General features: G+C 49.1%; 8 protein-coding genes across 8 annotated transcripts; 7 read left to right on the plus strand and 1 right to left on the minus strand.

The window, feature by feature from the left end:
- Positions 1-3,041: 3,041 nt before the first annotated feature.
- Positions 3,042-6,028, plus strand: EDB93DRAFT_1108449 (uncharacterized protein; the record flags this gene model as incomplete). Its single annotated transcript, XM_041447842.1, has 7 exons — positions 3,042-3,185; positions 3,241-3,526; positions 3,581-3,972; positions 4,028-5,174; positions 5,259-5,827; positions 5,873-5,920; positions 5,975-6,028. The coding sequence occupies 7 exons, from the start codon at positions 3,042-3,044 to the stop codon at positions 6,026-6,028; spliced, it is 2,640 nt and encodes an 879-aa protein (XP_041302027.1).
- Positions 6,029-6,347: 319 nt separating this feature from the next.
- Positions 6,348-8,773, plus strand: EDB93DRAFT_1243296 (Metallo-dependent phosphatase-like protein; the record flags this gene model as incomplete). The annotated part of the gene is made up of 12 exons (XM_041452125.1): positions 6,348-6,482; positions 6,550-6,760; positions 6,809-6,834; positions 6,895-6,993; positions 7,045-7,156; positions 7,276-7,358; positions 7,415-7,584; positions 7,632-7,709; positions 7,770-7,990; positions 8,043-8,247; positions 8,303-8,440; positions 8,500-8,773. 12 exons carry the CDS (start codon positions 6,348-6,350, stop codon positions 8,771-8,773), a joined length of 1,752 nt encoding a protein of 583 aa, XP_041302028.1.
- A 216-nt stretch (positions 8,774-8,989) lies between these two features.
- On the minus strand, positions 8,990-9,580 carry EDB93DRAFT_1108451 (BTB/POZ protein; the record flags this gene model as incomplete). Its single annotated transcript, XM_041447843.1, has 5 exons — positions 8,990-9,038; positions 9,094-9,222; positions 9,276-9,321; positions 9,381-9,504; positions 9,557-9,580. 5 exons carry the CDS (start codon positions 9,578-9,580, stop codon positions 8,990-8,992), a joined length of 372 nt encoding a protein of 123 aa, XP_041302029.1.
- A 167-nt stretch (positions 9,581-9,747) lies between these two features.
- Positions 9,748-10,516, plus strand: EDB93DRAFT_1243298 (ubiquitin-conjugating enzyme/RWD-like protein; the record flags this gene model as incomplete). Its single annotated transcript, XM_041452126.1, has 6 exons — positions 9,748-9,766; positions 9,797-9,840; positions 9,925-10,039; positions 10,096-10,191; positions 10,249-10,284; positions 10,341-10,516. 6 exons carry the CDS (start codon positions 9,748-9,750, stop codon positions 10,514-10,516), a joined length of 486 nt encoding a protein of 161 aa, XP_041302030.1.
- Positions 10,517-11,226: 710 nt separating this feature from the next.
- On the plus strand, positions 11,227-12,967 carry EDB93DRAFT_1094976 (uncharacterized protein; the record flags this gene model as incomplete). Its single annotated transcript, XM_041446652.1, has 3 exons — positions 11,227-11,450; positions 11,517-12,564; positions 12,641-12,967. The coding sequence occupies 3 exons, from the start codon at positions 11,227-11,229 to the stop codon at positions 12,965-12,967; spliced, it is 1,599 nt and encodes a 532-aa protein (XP_041302031.1).
- Positions 12,968-13,631: 664 nt separating this feature from the next.
- On the plus strand, positions 13,632-14,932 carry EDB93DRAFT_84181 (uncharacterized protein). The gene is made up of 4 exons (XM_041457662.1): positions 13,632-14,117; positions 14,163-14,308; positions 14,360-14,583; positions 14,647-14,932. The coding sequence occupies exons 1-4, from the start codon at positions 14,005-14,007 to the stop codon at positions 14,737-14,739; spliced, it is 576 nt and encodes a 191-aa protein (XP_041302032.1). The 5' UTR covers positions 13,632-14,004; the 3' UTR covers positions 14,740-14,932.
- Positions 14,933-15,532: 600 nt separating this feature from the next.
- On the plus strand, positions 15,533-18,069 carry EDB93DRAFT_84240 (uncharacterized protein). The gene is made up of 6 exons (XM_041457664.1): positions 15,533-16,499; positions 16,561-17,142; positions 17,204-17,368; positions 17,417-17,695; positions 17,747-17,796; positions 17,850-18,069. The coding sequence occupies exons 1-6, from the start codon at positions 15,662-15,664 to the stop codon at positions 17,925-17,927; spliced, it is 1,992 nt and encodes a 663-aa protein (XP_041302033.1). The 5' UTR covers positions 15,533-15,661; the 3' UTR covers positions 17,928-18,069.
- A 725-nt stretch (positions 18,070-18,794) lies between these two features.
- EDB93DRAFT_84221 (uncharacterized protein) lies at positions 18,795-19,904 on the plus strand. Its single transcript, XM_041457663.1, has 2 exons — positions 18,795-19,557; positions 19,615-19,904. The coding sequence occupies exons 1-2, from the start codon at positions 18,841-18,843 to the stop codon at positions 19,810-19,812; spliced, it is 915 nt and encodes a 304-aa protein (XP_041302034.1). The 5' UTR covers positions 18,795-18,840; the 3' UTR covers positions 19,813-19,904.
- The last annotated feature ends 763 nt before the right edge of the window (positions 19,905-20,667 follow it).

Consider the following 20,667-nt stretch of genomic DNA (forward strand, 5'->3'; position numbering starts at 1 on the left):
ACTACATGACTCACCTGCTCGTTCAGAAGACAATTACTGTCGGCCGAGTTAGCAAGTGAGCCGGCAGCCCGAGCGGTACATCGCAACAGCAAGTCATGTTTCCGTTTTCGTTTTGGTATCATGATTGATGGTGTGATACCTAGTTCGAAGTCGATCACTAAAGTTGTTCGTGGACAAATTTTTGTGCTGCGCTTTGGTATCATGGTTGACGGTGCAATACCTAGTTCGGAGTCAATCAGTACAGTTGTTTGTGGACAATTTTTTGTGCTCCTCGAGTAATGCGGGTGCTTGAACTCATCTGAACGCCATCGACCGCGCCTAGTCTGACTTGTCGTCCACTGAGCTGAAGTTCGAGAGACTGTCAAAACGAGCGGTCACTGCTGCTGATGTTAATACAGGGATGCCACACTACGAAGATAGAACGCATTGCGTAGACATTTCCTTACGATTTTTAATCCATCTATCTCCAAAGCAAGTTTTCCTTATTGCGTCTCCGTGCAGTGGTACATGTTACAACAAGCGAGTCATTGCATGTGTTAGCTTGTTTCGCGAGTTGATCTGCGCATCTATTGCATTGAGATGGTCGGGAGTTCATGGGATTTCACTGCGATGGAAGAATGATGCAGGTGGGAAGTCTTCGATGGTTTGACCAGGAGTAACTGCATACGCAGCCTACATCACGGACTTGTTGTCAACACAGAAATGGAGGTGGTTCACTTTGATATTCCCGTACAAACTGTGCATATTTGTTGATGCCCGTGAAATCGCCGGCAATTCCACATCCTAAACTTATTCTATCTCCTTGATCGATCGATAGTCTCGATCCATCTGAGTAAAGGAGGAGATATAAGGCGTTCATTTATGTAGGTGCCGCGGATAGTCTGTAGATGTGGTTTCGCTGCATCTTTCTTGCTCAACCCTTTCCCGTCATCCAGATTCCACCCGTATTAGGTGGGTTTCGACTGTGTTGGCCCGAGGAGGTAGTGCGATATGTCGATGGTAGTCACACGCGCTGATAGACGGGTGAGTCTGGTTGAATTTGGGGATTTGCATCCGCGCGGACGGTGAGCGTTTTGATGAACTGTTCAGACACCTGCATTTACGTAAATGAATCTGTGTTTTCTCGACTTCAGAATCATTATTCATATAACTCAACGTACGCTTTCGATAAAACAGATTTCTCAGTTGTCCAAACCAAAGGTCCTTAATTGTGGATGAGTTTTCAATTCCAAACTCTGTATCGACATCATACCGATCGAATTCACTGATGTCTGGGCTGCTGAAAATTACTGTCACAGGCTATGAGAGGTCATGACGTACATACGGGCCGGCGCCGCCACGTCCTGGTTTTCAGAGTGATCATCAATTCGCAAACTTGGACTCGAGCTGCTTCAGCACAGAATTTCAGATCTATGTGAAACTGCTAGAGATACAGTAAATTGTCTACCGCAAGTCTATGTAACATGGATGATGCAACGCGGGTTGCAATAAATCCATGATGAGTAGGTGGAAGCAAGTCGGGATCATTCTATACACAGCAATTGCCAACCAGGCAGTGGCGAGTCAAGCGACTGCATTAACTTGGTATCGTAGAGAGTCTAAAACTTTAGATGGAGCTTGTTATGGCTGTGACCACGACAAGTACTAGGGATTTTTGACCAAGCGCATGCCAAGAGCGAGGATGAATGTCGTCATACATCTCTGCGTAGCGGTAGTTGCAGGGTCACAGGCCTACAGGGCGAATTGCAGGTACATATAAGGGTGCAACGGGTAAGTGACATCATGAAATATCAACCGAGTACATATCGGAAGTATCGACGAGAACGAGCATCAACTTCTCAACTTGGTCGCTACGCTAGCAGAGTCACTGCAAGTTCAAATGATGAAGCGATGAGTGATTAGGATTACGCGGGGAGACCGGGGATTCGAGCGAGCGTTATGCCGTGATTACGAAGAAGAGAATTGTGGATGCCTATTGGCAGGCTAAATACGCTCCTGCATGTTCTTCCGAAAGTTGTGCTATCTGACAGCAGTAATAATTCTGCCAAATCGATTAGAATCGTGCTCATGAAATATAAAGGCTGGTCGTTGTCCCCCTCAGAAGAATACATATCACGTCGCACAGAAAATGCGATTCTCCTCCCTCGCCATTGTTGTTGCTTTGACAGCATCTATGTTTGTCGGTGCATGTTTGACTTAGAATCAATTTTGCGAAATAGGTGACGTTTGCTGCAAAGGCTTGGCTTGTAGCTACAATGTTGCCGTGAGTATGAGCAGGTTGCTGTGCAACCAGGATTCAACCACATGACTCACCTGCACGTCTTAGGGTGGATCACTAAATGATCTGGTCTGCATTAAAAACTGAGCCGGCAGCCCGAGCCGCAGCACCTCGCGATAGTGAGTCATGCTAGAAGTCTGCTTTCGCTTTGGTACCATGGTTGATTGATGCAATACCTAGCTCTGAGCCAATCAGTCACTATTGGACAGATGTTCATACTGCTCGAGCAAGTGGATGTCTGAAATGATCGACTGTGTCTAGTCTTGCTCGTCGTCCACCAAGCTTGAGTTAGAGAGGCTGTCGAAACGAGCGATCATTATTATTATTGGGAAACCGTACAAGAGCCAGTAGTCCCAAGCCTACTAGTGGATTCGCATCAGCAAACCCTCCCCCTTGAATATAATTTCGAAGACTATCATAAGCGGTAAGCTTAACACAAGTTAATGACAGCTGTCCAAAACTCACGCGCATGATCATGGACCCGAGCTGCGATGTGAAACTACCAGAATACAGCAAATTTTCAACGAGCAAGGAGCCGAGATCCGAGTGAAAGCAAGTCAGGATTGAGAAAAACGTTCTATACACAGGAACCAGTGACGAGTCAAGTGACAATAACTACGTCTAATGTATACCCTCTTCGGACTTTGAACAATAGCCTAGGCGGCGGCTATAGGCATATAGGACTTGGCTTCAAACACAACTACTTTCTTGCATACACCTTTTTTTTTTTGGTTTTGCTGCTCACAAAATCGACTAGCAAAACATGTTGGCTGCCTCTCGTGTTTCAGCACAGGTCGCTAGACAGGCCGTTCGGGTTGCTGGTCAACGTCAAGCTGCCCTTACCGCAGTCAGACGTCGTGGAAATGTGTCTGTTAGGTCTATCCAGTCGGTAGCCCAGACTGATAGGGTACGTTAAAAGTCTGAATCCCCAATATCATTTCTTCATTGTACTATATACGCAGGATACGATAACCAGACTTTTATACTCCATTGGAACCAAGCGGGAGGTCGAGCGACACCTCCGCATATTCTCCTCTTCCTCCCACCCATCCCAACCTGCCAAGTTCGCTGTTATCAAGGTCGGAGGAGCTGTGTTGGATCAAATTGATGAACTGGCCCTCAGTTTGAGCTTCCTGTATCGCGTTGGGCTCTACCCTGTAGTACTCCATGGTGCAGGACCACAGCTAAACGGCATCATCGAGTCTGAAGGTGTTATTCCAGATTATATTGATGGAATTCGTGTCACGGGTGCGTTTAAGCCAGTATTCATATTCTTGGTTTTCATGGCCAATATATTTTTAGATGCGAAAACCTTGCAAATCGCCCGACGAGTCTTTCTCGAACAAAACCTAAAGCTTGTCGGTGCCCTTGAACAGCTAGGCACTCGTGCGCGCCCTATCACCTCTGGCGTATTCACCGCCGATTATCTCGACAAAGAAAAGTACAAACTTGTTGGAAATATCACTCGCGTTGATAAGCGTCCTATCGAGGCGTCCATCAGGGCAGGCGCATTGCCCATTCTCACCAGCTTAGCCGAGACACCTGATGGCCAGATCCTGAATGTTAACGCTGACATTGCTGCCGGAGAACTCGCCAAGGAGCTTGAGCCCATGAAGATAGTCTTCCTGAATGAGAAAGGTGGCATGTTCCACGGCATCACAGGCCAAAAGTTGGACGTTATCAATCTGGATGAGGTACATTCTACATCGCGCTACAATATCACTAGTATACTAATTGCTCTATTTGCAGGAGTATGAACAACTCATGAAGGAGCCGTGGGTCAAGTACGGCACCAAGCTCAAGTTGCGTGAATTCAAGGAACTCCTTGACCACCTACCCCGTTCCTCGTCTGTGGCTGTCATCTCTGCCGACAATTTGCAGAGGGAGCTATTCACCGACAGCGGTGCTGGTACCCTTATCCGCCGCGGATACCGGCTCTTCAAACACAACAGCATCGAGAGTCTCGGCGCTGATCGCTTCCGCCAAGTCATTCACGATCGTGATCCAGATGTGCAATCTGGGGTCTCAAGTGTCACTAGTGTCCTCAGCGACCTCCAAAAGACGCCGTATACCATTTACGGCGATGAACCCCTCGACGCAGTCGCCATTGTCACTCACCCTGAAGGCGAAGTGCCAATCATGACCAAGCTTCTCGCCTCTCGCAGCGGAGTTCTCAACAATGTCATCGACAACGTTTTCAACGCTATTAAGAAAGATCATCGCAAACTCTTCTGGACTGCGAAGGTGGACGATGAGAACCGCTCCTGGCACTTTGAGCGCGCTGATGGAAGCTTCACGCGTGCTGGCAAGAGCTTGTTCTGGTATGGCGTGCAGGATATTGCTGAGGTACAGAGAATTGTCAAGGGTTTCGAGGCCAAGGGCAGACTTGAAAGGGCATACCTGCCTGTAGGACCGTCTGCTCCCCCTCAACCTGGTGCCACCAGGTCTTATTCTACCCTTGCCCGTCGTCAAGTACCTTCCGGCTCCCGGGGGTATGCAACTGTTGTCGCTTCGCAGCCTATATGTGCTGAGCCCAAGCGCCTTGCCTTGATCGGAGCGCGCGGGTACACAGGACAGGCTCTCGTAACCCTACTTTCCAGCCATCCTTACATCAATCTCACACATGTCTCATCTCGACAGCTAGCAGGATACCCTCTGCAGGGATACCCAAAGTCCTCGATCACGCACAGCAACTTGTCTGTCGAGGACGTTGAGCAAATGGAAAAGGACGGAGAGGTTGATGCATGGGTGATGGCGCTCCCCAACGGCGTCTGCAAGCCATTTGTTGATGCGATTGATCGTGGCGCAAAGGTGCGCAGTTCCGGTGAATCAAGTGTCATTGTCGACTTGAGTGCGGACTACCGTTTTGAATCCGGGTGGAAGTATGGGTTGCCTGGTGAGGCGTCTGTGTAAATACCTTGTTGAACTCCCAAATTTACCTGTATTTTTTGCTTCCATTTTCTTTCCGCGGGTTTCTCAGAGCTCTACGGGCGTGATGGCATCCGAAAATCGAAGAGAATATCGAATCCTGGATGCTATGCCACCTCCACACAGCTTCTTATCGCGCCATTGTTGAAGTACGTAAAGAATGCATGCGGGCCTACGGTGTTCGGCATCTCTGGGTACAGCGGTGCTGGGACTGTCGCAGGCACGAGCGACGCAGATGGCAGGCCGACGACGGTGCCCAAGGTCACACCAGAGAGCCTCGCTGGCGGTTTCCGTCCGTATTCGCTCACAGACCACATCCACGAGCGTGAAGCAGGCCGTCACCTAACCAATCTGCTTGCAGATCCCACTAACCCCATAAAAGTTGCCTTCATACCCTCGGTTGCGCCTTGGTTCAGCGGTATCATTTCAACATTGTCTATACCACTTAACGAGAAGGTGACTGCACGGGATGTCAAGGCCCTCTATGAAGAGAAGTATGGTGGAGAGAAGTTGATACATGTCAAAGCGGGCGTTCCAGGATTGTCGGACATTGAGAATAAGCACGGCTGGACTGTGGGAGGTTTTCAAGTCCACAGCGAAGGCGATAGAGCTGTTGTCGTGGTATGTTTAGCTCTCCTGTATGTAACATGTGCTGATTGAGATTAGGGTGGCTTGGACAATCTTCTCAAGGGCGCCGCAACGCAGTGCTTGCAGGTACGCCCCGCTAGTGTAATTGAGAGGTGTCAGCGATTTAAATTTTTTTGGCAGAATTTGAACCTTGCTCTCGGTTACGACGAGTATGACGGGATAACTGTTGATTGAATGTATCTGTGGGTTTTGCGTCTGACATTCTTCAGGCTTGTAGATCTAGTAAAACTATGTGATATCAGTGTTTGAAATCTTTATGTACCTTCGGATGTTCTATTTCTGCCAGGGTGCAGCTTATTAACCGATATCTTATCAGCTGCATCATTCGCCCAGACGACCAGCTCACGGACGCGGAACACGGCCGACATTATCATGATTGAAGGTTTGACGCTAGTAGTTGACAGCTGGGCGTCTCCCATAATTAGATCCGTTTTGTTTATGCTCCACCTCTCGACACTACCGCAATCTTGGCACATACATTCCTCCACAACTTATGGCCGGCAGTAATCAAGAGTACTTCCAGTCCGCCTTATATCAGATCCCTGAGCATGACCCTGTCATTCCTGGGGGAACTCCTCAGTGGAGCAACGCGCCCGATGTAAGCTACAAAGATCGCGCAGTACCAAGCGTGAGTCAGTGTCTGGGTCGGACCACTAACAAAGTACAAGAATCTTGATCTTCCCATTCTTTCACAGGTTCCACAACCCGTAGCATTCCAGCCTACAGATGAGCAGTTTTTCATGCAAAATGCATATGGAGAACTGCTCCCCAATGCGGATTTTCTGAAGCACCATTTCTTCAACGAAGGTCGTCTGACCGAAGCCCAGGCTTTGTATATCATCCAACAAGCGACTGCACTCTTGGCTCAAGAACCTAACCTTGTGAACGTAGAGAGTCCTGTGACAAGTGAGTCCGCCCTGGGCACAAGTGGGCGTGTGAGCTGAATAATTCAAGTATGCGGGGATATCCATGGGCAATATGTGCGTCATCCACGTTCCTTTTCGGCTTGCTTGCATTAACTGGTTTTGGGGTGGGCACAGTATGATTTAATGAAATTGCTAGAGATCGGTGGCACATTTTCTGATAATGCCTATCTGTTCCTCGGGGATTATGTTGATCGCGGAAATTTTGGAATCGAAGTGAGTGTTTGAATCCTTTGCAGAAGAGTCTGCGTTCTGATCTTGGCCTAGTGTCTGCTTTATCTATATGCGCTTAAGCTCCAATACCCGAAGCACATCACGCTACTACGAGGAAATCACGAATGCCGACATCTAACAGAATACTTCACTTTCAAACGAGAGTGTAAGCTCTCATTTGGTTATCTATGTCATACGCGCTACTTACGATGCGATCATAGGTCTCCATAAATATTCACCAGCAGTGTACTGATGCCTGTATAACTTCATTCTGCGCTCTTCCAGTCTCAGCGCTCGTAGATAACCGCTTTTTCTGCGTCCACGGGGGTCTTTCGCCACAGTTGGTGACTTTGGACGATGTGCGCAGGGTCTGTTTAATTCTGTGATTTCACTCTAGTGCATTTCGGACTCACTCAAGTCGTAGCTTGACCGGTTTCAGGAGCCTGGATCGAGTGGCTTATTGTGCGACCTTTTATGGTCTGATCCTGTGGTTAACTTTGGATATGAACACGAACATTCACAGCAGGGTCCGCCCCTGCCTCCTGGCACCACGTTCGAGCATAATGGGGTGCGAGGGTGTTCATACTTCTTCACGTAAGAGATGTCATGTGCGATCCTTTCCTAGTCTGAATTAACTGAAGATATGAGGCGGCGTGCAAATTTTTGGAGCGCAATAACCTGCTGGGGATTGTGCGTGGGCACGAAGCTCAGGATGCAGGGTGAGTAGTTCTCTGATGGAGTATGCTGTATAACTCTACTAAAATAAATAATAATGCCAGATACATGATGTACAGAAAGACACCGACAAAGAAGTTTCCTTCCGTCATCACAGTATTTTCTGCGCCAAACTACCTGGATGTGTATCACAACCGCGGAGCAGTGATCAAGTACGCAAACAAGAACATTACGATCCGTCAGTACAACTCGAGTTCTCATCCATACTGGCTTCCAAATTTCATGGATGGATTTACGTGGAGCCTACCTTTCGTCGGTGCTAAAAGTAAGTTAGAACAAATTCACAAATCAGAGTTTGTTTACAGTAGAGTTCACAGTCACAGAGATGTTACTTGCGATCTTGGCAACATGCAGCCCAGAAGAGTTAGAAGACACCGAAGTCTCTATCCAAGAGGGAGATGGATCCAGCAGGGCCGTTACGGACCTTGCCTTGCCGCCTTCCGAAGTTGCAGCACGTAGGCAGGCGATCAAGAGCAAGATTCTTGCGGTTGGAAAGATGCAACGGGTCTTCCAGCTTCTTCGGTCCGTGATTTTTGCGATTTGATTTAGTGCGGACTCCTCACTTGGCTGGCTGCAGCGAAGAGGCCGAGAACGCGTCAGAATTGGCTGCAATCGCAGGAGAAGAGTCCATCGCTGGTCTAGGCCATGTCGGGTCGGATTTACTGACGGCGCAAGGGACACAGATGAGGCACTACATTCGCAGTTTTGCCGACGCGTAAGTACTATTGTCAGTTCTTGCATCGCGGACATTTCTCACCAGTTACACCCGTATAGTCGCCGCTCAGATCTGCTGAATGAGCGTCTGCCGACATTCCAACCTACAGATTCGGTGACTGACTTCCCTGTAATACCAGCACCAAGTATGCGGCGCCGCGGCAGTGGCGACATTGACGGCGTGAGTATGGAGGAATTGATCCGCCGTGCACTAGAGGAACCCGATGAAGACGGTCTTCAGGGCGGAACAGTGGAACGAATTGCTGAGCGTGTCGCGATTGGGAGGAAAATAACAGGGAAACCAATGCCTCTGAAGAGATTCGAGACTGCGTGACGAACTATGGATGACATGATGATCTAGACTGCAACACCCAAGGATACTTCTGATTCCTGTTTCAACGCCCACATTGGTACATTACTCAACGAATGAAATGCAATCAAGGCATATTGGCCACAATTTGACAAATCTAACGTCAATCAGTAGCCTACAGACTCGAGATGAATGCCTGAAAGAGTTTTATACTGGGTGATGTTCGGCGATCAGTAAACCTCATATAGAAGAGTCAAGCACACCTTCTAAATAATCAGCCGCAAGGAGCCTAATCGACGCAAGTTGATTCAGATCATAATGGAACAAACAATGATGTGACACACAATTCCAATGCCACCTCGGGCGGTATGCGTTCGGTGAATTCATTCACATCAACACCCTCCTTGGATCCAGGCCCCTCGTAATAGGCCTTAAAAGACATGTACTCACAGACCTTCTCGACCACAGCAGCGCTATTTAGGCTATTAGAGGACAATGCGGGGTTCCTGAACGGGTTGCTACCCACCGTTCACTGATCGGACATGTGTTGGCAATTGCCTCCCTGAAACTACCTGCAGTGCGTAACAGTTCGGATACCAAAGCAAAGCTTCCAAAAGGAATGAGAGCTCACTGTCCTCGCTAAGCATGTTTTTGAGGGTGCCACTGATCGCAGCGACACTTCGCTTCACGAGAAAGGAGTAGCCGTCGGAACTGGTGATCTTTACCCAGTCATCCCGCTTTTCAGTGCCTGCATCCTAGAATGCTGCAAATCAGCACAAGTTCGTGGTAGTTGGCACATCATTTTACATCCATCTGAATATCGTTGGACATTATGAACTCACAGGTGTGTGTGGAGAAGGCCAAGAGTCGGTAGGACGTAAAGTGTGAGAATAAATGACCGTATATGGACTCCGAAGTCAGTCCGCTGCGCCAAGTAATCTCGTTTCCATCTCATTCATTGTCTACCACCGTGCACGACTTGCCCTTGAGCCCTAGATATGGCTCTTCCCAAGGCAGGTGTTCAATATTATTTTCCGAAATGACAAGTTTTGAATATGATCTGGTACTTATCTAGCGGATCATCAAGGTGTGTTTAATCGTGTCTACAGCATCTCCCCGGTAGTCAGCCATCCCTGACCATGTTTCTTTCATCTATTCTCCATTTCTTCGCATAGGAAACTGAGCGTCTCGTCGCAGACCCCGCGCCTGGAATCACTGCTGCGCCGCATGAGGATAACCTACGTTACTTTGACGTAACGATTCAAGGGCCTGATGGCAGTCCTTTCCAACGTGAGCCGCCGAGATCATAGATGATGCATTGTCGGAATGCTGAAGCGTTCGGTAAGAGGGCGTGTTTCACTTGGAACTATTCCTTCCGGAGGAATATCCCATGAGTCCTCCAAAGGTGCGATTTCTTACAAAGATATACCACCCAAACATCGGTAAGCTCTTAGATTGCCATAATGCCTGCACTATCTAAATATGTTTCGGTACGGCAGACAAGCTGGGTAGAATCTGTTTAGATATTTTGAAAGGTGCGTTCGGGTACCTCGTGTTAGTTCCTGCCGGTTTGAACCCTACTGCCTTACAGACAAATGGTCCCCTGCATTGCAAATTCGGACAGTCCTGTTGTCGATACAAGCCTTGCTGAGTGCGCCCAATCCCGACGACCCACTGGCTACCGATGTCGCCAAGCACTACAAGGAGGATGAGAAGGACGCACAAAGAGTCAGCAGGGAATGGACGGAGAAGTATGCGTCTAAGTGATAATATTGGAATGAGAGGTGGAATATTTGGAATTATGAAAGTCCGGAGGGACGAGTGTTGTAAGCTGAGTATAACAAAGCATGAACCCTGGCAGATAATTTGTACATGAAGTGAGGACTTCAACCTTTGTCTTCTAATTCTGATTCGGCGTGGATGCGGGGTTTGTGCACCTAGATCAAATTAGACGTGGCCTCCAGGAAAGGGGGACTTGGTGTGGTCATCCATTGATTCATATTCTCGTAAGTCGCTCGTAAGGGCAGCACAATTTGTATTTATCGTTGTGCCGAAATTGAGCTTGGGTGTTAGTCTAGACCGCGAAATCTCGGCTAAGTCTAGAGCCTGTGAATTCGGCACGATTGATCTGACACCCTTTGGGCGTTTCTCAGACTAACTTCGCCATATTTACAGGCAAGATAGCACAGGCTTGAAGATCAACTACCAGCATTGCCAGAGCTTGCCCTCAAAGGTGGGGTTCTAGCCAAACGTGCGCTTTAAGTTCGCGCTTTCCGTGATACTCGTCTGTACGTTACAGCACCATACAAGGCTTCAGAATGCACGGTGCTGACCACCTGTCTTCTTGCCTCACTGCACCCAGAAATTTTTGCTCTAGGTCACAAGGCTTCTAATCGCCTTGCGCACCCAACACAATTGGTCCAAATACCTTCTCCAATTTTTACACCGTGCATACGATATATCCCTCTCGTCCCGTCATGTCTATCTTGAACGCGGACATAACACACATCCTCATCAACGATCTCTTGTCCAGTAATGGGGGCTCACCGTCTGCGCTTTTGACCCTTGCCAGCACAACTCGATCTTTCCGCGAGTCATGTCTCCCCTACCTCTTCTCTGAGGTGCGGTGGCCCCATAAATCCAAGGCTGACAATGAATCAGGCCTTCATTTCTTCCCTGAAGGGCTTTGGCCATATATCAGGTGAGCCCGTCGTTGTCGTTCCCCTCTCCCACAGCATCAGGATTCACCCTGATTTTCGGCCTAAAGGCACTTTCGGTTAGAATGGTTTGATGAATGGACAGAACCCACTCGCCTCAAGTGGGGAACGATAGACAAAGATGGTAATTATATCCCTCGCGACCTGGTCAAATTCAATTTGGCGATTGAAAAAATGCCCAAACTGTCGAAGGTGACATTGAGTTGCCCCTTCATCATATCCCGGTCCCTTTTTCAATCATTGGGTCTCTCGCGATCCCTCAGCGCCATCGCATTCATCGACACGCCGCTTCAAATAGGCATAACATCTATCTCCCCCGTTACGTTCAAGCAGATTTCTCTTACACCTGTTGGGCAGACGCTTCGCATCGGTGATGGACCGACAGATCCAAGGTTTTCTGACATCACGTACTTCATACGTGACTGGAGGAGGAAGTATCGCTCGCAGGCCAACTTGAGGCAAGTCCAAGAAACACAAGCCTCCATCGCATTTGTCAAGACGCACGCGACACACATCACACATCTAGAGCTGTCCGGCAGTTTATGCTCTTTTGGTGCTCTATCCAGAATAGATTGGCCGTCTCTGAAAACCTTTGTGCTCACCGGCAATGTTCCGGTTACGCAGCCGTACGAGGCGCCAGCGCACGTACAACTTTTCGACGTACTTGCACGTATGGATGCATTACGGGATCTGCGCCTACTCTTCGCGCAAAGCAAAGCGCAGGAGTTCTATGTTCTTGGGCACGATGATCCTCCTGATCCTGCGCACACAGCAAAGCTCGCAACTCTTACTGATTTCGCCATATCAAACGCTTGCAAGCTTGGTGGAATTCTCAATTACATGTCATCTCTCCGGCGACTTGCCATTCTCGCTATCGTGGATCTTCCTCGTTGGCCTATTGCGCTTGGCCAAGCAGAAGTTGACCGTGTGCTCGCAGATGTTGCCGCGAGCGGCTGTGAGCTGAATCACTTGCGCATTATCATCGAGGACAAGCTCACGCCCAACGTGTGTTGGTCCATCACCTCCAACTGCCCTCACCTTCAGACGCTAGAGATCGAGCGATGTGGTTACCACGATGGTAAATCTGTATCAAGCTGGGTACGTATCTTCCCTAAGGCTTGATCAAAGATCTATGCTAAACGTGGGCTGATCTTGGCATGTGTCATCACCGTAGCAAGAGTTCCTCGAAGCACTGTCCCCTCTATCTGCCCTTCGAGATCTGCGCATCTGCATGCAATTCCCAGAGTACGATGATGTCGATGAATTTGAGTCATGGCGCATAGTACGCAAAGACTGTGCCAAGGCCCTCGCGATGGGCCTCAAGCTGCTCGGCAAAGTCGGGTTTGAGTATAGGAAACGCGCAGGGACCCACCGTTACCAGGACGCGTGGCTAGACTTCGAAATTAGTCGGAGAAGAGGAGGGGCTATCGAGCTGTGCCAGCTGCCAGCTATGTGGTACCCGTTTCCCGAGGTGTGGGAATCATCGCGGTCGCCGTTTTGATTGAGGATGTGTTTTTTGGCGCAACGGAGGGTACTGCTTTCTTGCAAGTATACATGTGTTTTCTTTCTCATGGGCAATGTAATCTTACACGAAACGTCTCGATGAGACTGAGCTTGTCCTGGCTAGGTTGTCTTGCGGCATATATGGTTTCTCACATTGGCATCGGTATCCACACACATAGTGTACATAGATATATTTGTATACACGTCTCTAGACTTGTTGTCGAGAGAGATAGTTGTTACTGCGTAGTGATGGATCTATCTTCAATACTCCATGCTAGAGATACCTGAATTCAGTGGTAGCCGTACCTCGGGTTATATTGATTAAGGTCCAGTTATCAATCGGGTGGAATGGCAGGCCAATGTAACTGAAAGCCTAGCTCCCCCGACGCGCGCCAATTTCATTGACATAGTCTGAGTACCTGCTGGTCTATAAGTAGTGTCACCTAGGAACCCGCATCAGCGTGACGAAAGCCCTACACCGTTCTTATGCTTTACGAAATGTCTTGAAATTGCCCTGAAAAATATCATTAGCTAGTTCTAGATTAGGAAAGCACCAAAACGAACTGTGGCGTTCGCATTCTAGTCAGCCGCAGTACTGCGTAAGTTTGGCACAAGTACTCGGAACCTTGCTCATGAGGAGCCCGAGTCCGCGGTTTAAGTGTATTATGCCGATGTCCACGGCTGGTTGTCTTATGATGGAACGTTCTGTGAACCTAGATATCAGATAAAGGGAAAAATCCTCATCGAGTGGATCTGCGTAGCCTGGGTACACAGCAAGTTTCACCCGGTGGAAATGAAATCAGATACCAGGATAGGGTGGCTTAAATGACAAAGTACACGTTGTATGAGTGCCCCGAAATGCGACAGCTACTACGACAACTAACCAACATGCCATACCACTGATTCCCTGGAATGCTCATCAAGTCCCACCCCGTACACCCATAGCGTTATCATCGCTTACTGGTTCAAAAGCCAGACAAATGTCAACCATAGAACGCGCCAAAGATCACACCCCAGATCCATTGGCTGCCCTGCATGAAGCTTTTAATGATGTTTGTGTTACTTCATACCATCATCATCATCCTGGCGGCACCTGCAGGATCTAATACGGCACGACGGCTATCTATTGCCGGGTCCTCTGTCACCATGTAAGTATGTCATCCCGCATCCATCGCGTATTCATAGATTAATAGGAATTTGCTGTCCAGGACGCAGGGGAATTACCCAGATTCTTCTTCTATAGGAAGTAGTCGTGACTTTATGACTTTTGCCTCGGATACGCTGGAGTCTGGAAGTACGGCTTCTGCACCTGCCGAAGCCGCAGGATCGGTGACCAGCAGTGAGTCTGCCCTGCTCAAATTGTTGCGCAAGCTTCATGTTCGGTGTCCAGTAATGCCTGCGCCGCCGACCGTGACCAAGCCTCCCTTGCTCACTGTACCTAGTACAGCAAACAATGACTCAGGAATATCCAATACTTGTACGCTCAGAAGGTTCAACATCGACGAAACCTCTTTGAAAGTATGCATGGTCGGGGTAATCCTAGCAGCATCTTTTGCAGGCATAGGACTTATCATTGTCAGCCTGCTTACCTGTTCTGTGGGCAGATGTATAAAAGTAAGTTGTCAGAATTACGGTAATAGAGGGTTGTGCTGACGTGAGAATATGATAAATTCACAGCAGTACCGCACACAATGCTTGCGCGTTGGGAACTGTGACTACTTGCACTCCTGTTGCATGCAAACATTGTGCGGCCATCGAGTTAAGGCGTAGCTTTGCTACGCCTCTCTGCATGCGTGATGCTGGCAAATTGGCACGTCCTGGTGAAACGCAACACCACAGTGTGGAATTCTAGTTAAAATGAACGTCATAGCGTTATGCACTACATCGGTAAATTAATTTCATGGTTTCGGGATTACTATAACTTTGTGTCGTACACACCTGTATCATAATATGCAGCGAGTGACTCCATTTTGCCAGTTGAATCATAACTGGAGCTGCTTGAAGTTAGCCACGATGAAACACAATGATACGTCAGAATTACCACAAGTGCATAGGTGACTATGCACTTAGTCACTGGGCTGAGGAGCCAGGATGACGCATTGATTTGTGAAGGTAAATTAATCACTGCAAGCGTTGCCAGCTGTGGCTTGTTGACATGTTGATACCGCACCGTGTCGTCTCCGAATCCTGTGCAATGATACCACCAGCATGTGAGGAAATCCCATATAGAACAGTAAAATGCCCGCACTGCTGCCCAGAACTACTTGGAACCCAAAGTATGGTGATACTAACGGCCGCCTGCAACGTTGAAAGTATCACCATCCAATTTATGCGGCCGAGGTGCCCGAAATCAAGTATTCTGAATAGAATAATGGTGCAGTAGGACTACACAACGTTGCGCACAGGTCGAACTAGAACTATTCTAGTTCTAGCTCCTCGAGGCGTTGCAATCATGGTAATTGCGTTGACGGAAACACATATTGTGCACTGGATCCTGTGATGAGCTCAGACCATCACTCGACTGAGAGAGATTCGGATGAAGAGACGACGATGATCGGAGCGAAGGGTTGAATTGACTCAGCACGTATATGCCCGTTAAGGGTGGGACTTGTAATTACCATCACTACGTGACTAGCTAGGACCCCCTTTTTCCTTTGTTCTTACTTCTCAGTGGACCTTGTGGTCTACATCCATGTCTTCAGAATATCCCTCTCACCTTCATGTCTCTTTCGCGCCAAATGCAACATCGTTCAAGCGGACGTTTGAACAGTTTGGCTACGATTCGGGCTCTCCAATGACCAGCGCTCTCCAAGCCAGCGGGAGTGGCACAACAAACCATAATGTTCCGACAGGCTCCAGTGGCGGCAATGAAAGAAACAAGAGGGCAAGGAGTACGAGCAGCTCCTCTGCCAGCAATCATTCTGCAGACTCCTCCAGGTCCTCCGAATACAATTCCGCGCGATCGAGCGCCTCGCTGAGCGAGGGCTCTACTACCAACGACCATAACCTTTCTCTTGACCAGAACAGGAGATCATCAGCTTATCCATCTCCTGCCGTTGCTTCTACTCCAGGTACTTTAGTCTCAACGCCTGTGCTACCGAGCACCGTGACCGAACCTCAGGATGAGGACATGTCAGATAGCTCTGTTTTTTCCTTGGACATCCCACGTCCCGCACCTCCGCCAGAAGTAGTACCATCTACTGCACATGACGCTCTTAGAAGCTCCTTAGAACGATTCAGCGAATTTGATAGTCACATTGCAGTCCTCCGGCGTTCACACTCACGTACTCCGTCTTGGCACCCTACCGCATCTCCCGCTCTGTCCCCACGCGAATCTTCAAATGATGCCACCGAAGCATTTGACAGTTGGGACTGGACTCATTTTGGAGCTTCACCAGGCTCATCACACACATCTGGGGAGGATCGCCGTGGTCAATATTTCACCGATACAACTACTTCCATTGGGTCTGGGAGTACACACACTGCGGCTCCCAGACAGGCTGACTCGTTATCTTTCCAAGCATCAGATGGTAGTTGTCTCTTTGATCTGTTACATACACACTAGCACTGATTACATACACCCGCTGACAGGCTTATCATGTCCTGGCTATACTACCTCATCAAGTAATACCTCCAATTCTACTCCTTCACACCGCCCATCTCCGTCAATCTCTTCATCAACGAGGACGAACGCATCTATCCGAGGATCCGACGAATTTCTCAACGGATCCCTTGCCGCCGTACCGTCAGTCCTGCAAAATGAAAGAAACAACACTGATGCCTTAAATGGACCCGACGGCAGGCAAGCTGTCCATCGTGGGTCAAGTTATGGGTCATCAAATTTGTCATGGGCTGCTCTTGCCTCCTCCCGTCCTTCACCGGCCGCTGCATCATCGTCCGATGTAGTCGGCAGGCAAGGTGTCCATCGTGTATCAAGCTCTGGCTCATCCAATCTGACATGGGCTACTCTTGCCCCCCCACGTTCTTCATCACCAGTTAGGCCGTCGCCAGACGTAGTCACACGTCCAGGATTACTTGACAGCATATTTGAGCCACCAATTTCAGAGCTGGCTGCTAGGCCGCAGGCCGCAAGACGTACTACCCATTCAGATGCCAGCTGGAGATCTACGAGCTCTGCGCACACGTCAGCAGGCACTTCTACGTCATCCTCTGGTCGGTGCTCTGTCCCACACAGATGATGATTACGTTGACTAAAAGCTACAATCTGTTCCAGTGCTTGGAGACTCCACTTCTCACATCTATGGTGCTGAAGAGGAGAGACAACGGGATACGTCAAATACAATCCAGCACCACAACTCATCACCTTCTCGCTCGACTGACGGATACCAAGAGGTTGCTGCGCGTGCTAGACCAGTTATCGAACCCTCGCGTGGCTCAGGTATGGCTTTCATGCCTATTCATTCCTGGTGTTTACAAATATTGCCAGTTCGCCCACTCTCGGAGGTTCTCTCTTCGTTTTCCAGAGAACAGGCAGTTGAAGATTCCGACGAAGCAGAGTTGTCATTTGACCGTTACTTAGCTGATCTTGGCGGAGAGGACCCCATCGATCACGAGCGACGGCGCAGGGTGACGGTCCACAACCGTTACGATATTGCCGCCGAAAATGATGAAGACGACGACGACGCTTCTCATCCGGATAGTGTCCATGAGATCATTCAAGGTCTTCATAATGCCCGCGGGTTACTCGAGCGTGGTGTAGAAACTGGTAAGGTGCAACGCATTTATCTAAACCAAATTCACTAATCTTCTCAATCAGCTCGTTCATTGTCTGGGTCGCCTTCCCGACACGAGCTGCCAAATCCTCCGGTTCGCTACCGCTTTCATTCCCGTCTGTATACGTCTGCCACAACAATGTCCAGCAACTCGTTGGTGTCAGAAAGTGCTGCGGAGCATCGACGTACCAACGCCAGGGCGCATCTTCGCACCCAATTGTCTGATTCACGTCACAACTCTGACGAGGCTCCTCGAGACAGTGCAGACATATCAACTGCTGCTGCTCGTTTGAGGCGTCTTATAGCTGGTGAAGCGGACTCCTCGAACACATCTTCTTTGTCGTCTGCTCGAACGAGCGATCTTCCTTCAAGATCGTTCCTATCAAATGGTTCTGGGTCACCTTCTCAGTTTCCTCGCAGAGGCTTGAACGAATGGGAGAGAGTCCGATTTTCAGAAATTTTATCTGAACATAGACATCCCCAGACAAGAAGTGCGAATAACAGATCTATGTCAAGAGACCGCAATCACCTCTCTCCTGAAGACTCGCCCGATAGCATCTTTGACCCTGTGTTCACCACGATCAACGCTATGCCGGGTTCAACAAACTCAGTGGAGGAAGACGCGCAGCCACCGTATGTTTATCGTCCACCCACGCCACCTCTTCACACCTTGCGTGCTGCTCGCTCACGCTCTCCACCGCACATATCATTGGAACGACCACGCGCGTCTAACGCTGACACATCTGCGAGATCGCATCCTTTCAGCAACGTTAACTTGGATATGTTCCCGCCTGGAATATACCGCGATTCTTTGCGGCGGTCGATACAAGCGAATCAAGGACGCGATGAACTCCGTGTGTTAGAATTAGAGCCTACACCTGCCCCTCATGGACTTTCCACTACGTTTTCATTCGGGAACTCGGATGAAGATAACGATAGCGATGACATAGATTCTTACATTGGTATCTTGGTGTGTCCTCTAATTAATCACGTGACACATTTAGCACTGACATATTTGTGCAGCCGAGGCGTGGAAGGGAACGTACAGCAGCCTCGAGGTCAGTGTTAAGTATAACCCCCATCGAACCATTTCCTGAATGTTCCTTATTACTTTAGTGCACGGTTTACATCGAGGCATATGATGCCAGAGCCTGCTGCTTCAGCAAGTTCCCTGGCTTTTGGCGGCGACTCTCACAACACATCCACGCAGGGCAATGGCGCCTTCACTGCTGTACGGGGACGTATCCCTCCATTGAGAGGACAGTCGAGCGACGAACATCTTGCGAGGCATCGATTGAATGAAGCAGAGAGGGGTGTTCAAAGTTTGCCTCTTGATCCATTCTGGTCTAGCAGTAGGCGTGACGCCCCTGCACACAACCCTGTCCCTCGCTCTTCATGGGATTCGTCGATACAACAACCTCAGGATCGTGAATATGAAAGAATGAGAACAATGCGCGACATGATGGAGCGATATGGTCCCAATAACGAACGATCTGACTTAGCATCCAGGCGCAATATTTCTCAGCCTCACCAGGTGCCCTCCGGGAGACCTGGGAATGCTAATCGCCTCACATTGCTTCCATGGCGGTCTCCACTGCTTCAGGGTTCATCCACTCCTACAAGCTCCGGATCATCATTCACTTCCAGTAGTCCTGCTACTATCACCCACAATCCATACCGAAACATTCCAGACCGGCCTCGAGAACGGCAAGAAGCGGCGCCGCCCGAAGAACGGACGCCCATTCGCACCTTGAGGCAGCGGGCTGGTCTTACACGCGGAATACCACGAGCAGAGGGTACTCGCATTAGATCGATGTTCCGGACGATGACAAGAAGAAATATGGGTGATTATATGGTGTGTGCTGTGCTGTGCTCACTGGAATGTTCCTCATGTTTTTCTTTTCGGACAAAGCCGGATGAGCTATTTGACTCGTCGTATGAGGGATTGTTGTCGCTAGGCGAAACGCTTGGGGAAGTCAGGTCGAGAGCCACGCCTGCTGATGTCATTGCCTCGCTTCCAACGGGAACCTATCAAGCATGGGCTAAAGAAGACAGCGAGACACGATGTCCAATATGTTTAGATGATGCACGTATCTGTCAATTCATTTAAGTGACGTATCATACTTACCTCTTTTTTGCAGTATGGGCACGATGATCCTGTCACAAAACTCGTCGAATGTACCCATTGGTTGCATAAGGCTTGTTTAGAGGTACAATTGGCTTCTTCTGTCTTTTTTTTGTCGCTTGCTGACGAGTTACGCTTCCAGCAATGGCTCAAGACAGCGAATACTTGCCCTGTATGTCGCAAAAAGGTCAAGAATTCTCCAAAATGCCCATATAAGGCAAGCATAATGACAAGTACGGGGGCTGGTGGGCCAGGGTCGAGAGAACCTGAAGTGGGAGCAAGCAGCAATCACGGACGGACGTCGAGTTCAGACTCTTCCTCTGGGGTTGTTGGCATGCGTTTAGGTGAATTAATCAATCGCGCTCGCCGAGGGTCCAATGCCCAATCAGGGAGTGGTACCCAGCAACAGTCATTATCCCGTGTCCAAACAATTGTTGGTACCCCTGCAGAGCCAGTGGCGGCGACAAGGTTGAATGGTAGTGGAACTCATTTCCATCATCATCATCATCACTATCTCCACATCCACCCACCACGTCCAGAGCAATCCCACGGTTCACAGCACTCGGATCCTTATCATCAACCTCCCAGCTCCACTGCCAGTGCGGCCCAGAGCAGTACGGGACCCCGTACCTTCCCATCTGTCCAGAACGTCAGCGGACCTCGTCCTAATGTGTCAAGTCGCCCAGCACTTTCGCGTCCGACTTCCTGGTTTGGGTTGACAAATCGAGCCACTCGTCGAGTGCCTGAGATAACGCAGGATAGCGGCCCACATTTCCCATCTTCTCCAATGGATGTCGATTATGAAATTGGAAGAACTGGTTTCATCAGTGCGACTTCCGG

The sequence above is a fragment of the Suillus bovinus genome, assembly GCF_016758785.1.
Source record: "Suillus bovinus strain UH-Sbo-P2 chromosome Unknown EDB93scaffold_107, whole genome shotgun sequence".
NCBI lineage: Eukaryota > Fungi > Basidiomycota > Agaricomycetes > Boletales > Suillaceae > Suillus > Suillus bovinus.

Excerpts from the sequence above, each read along its gene's own strand:
- EDB93DRAFT_84181 (XM_041457662.1), top strand. The coding sequence starts at position 14,005 with ATGAAGCTTTTAATGATGTTTGTGTTACTTCATACCATCATCATCATC. Across the intron at positions 14,118-14,162 it reads GCCGGGTCCTCTGTCACCAT|GAATTTGCTGTCCAGGACGC; the intron begins GTAAGTATGTCA and ends ATAGATTAATAG. Across the intron at positions 14,309-14,359 it reads CGCAGGATCGGTGACCAGCA|TAATGCCTGCGCCGCCGACC; the intron begins GTGAGTCTGCCC and ends TTCGGTGTCCAG.
- EDB93DRAFT_84240 (XM_041457664.1), top strand. The coding sequence starts at position 15,662 with ATGTCTTCAGAATATCCCTCTCACCTTCATGTCTCTTTCGCGCCAAAT. Across the intron at positions 17,369-17,416 it reads CGAACCCTCGCGTGGCTCAG|TTCGCCCACTCTCGGAGGTT; the intron begins GTATGGCTTTCA and ends AAATATTGCCAG. Across the intron at positions 17,696-17,746 it reads CGAGCGTGGTGTAGAAACTG|CTCGTTCATTGTCTGGGTCG; the intron begins GTAAGGTGCAAC and ends CTTCTCAATCAG.
- EDB93DRAFT_84221 (XM_041457663.1), top strand. The coding sequence starts at position 18,841 with ATGATGCCAGAGCCTGCTGCTTCAGCAAGTTCCCTGGCTTTTGGCGGC. Across the intron at positions 19,558-19,614 it reads GAAATATGGGTGATTATATG|CCGGATGAGCTATTTGACTC; the intron begins GTGTGTGCTGTG and ends TTTCGGACAAAG.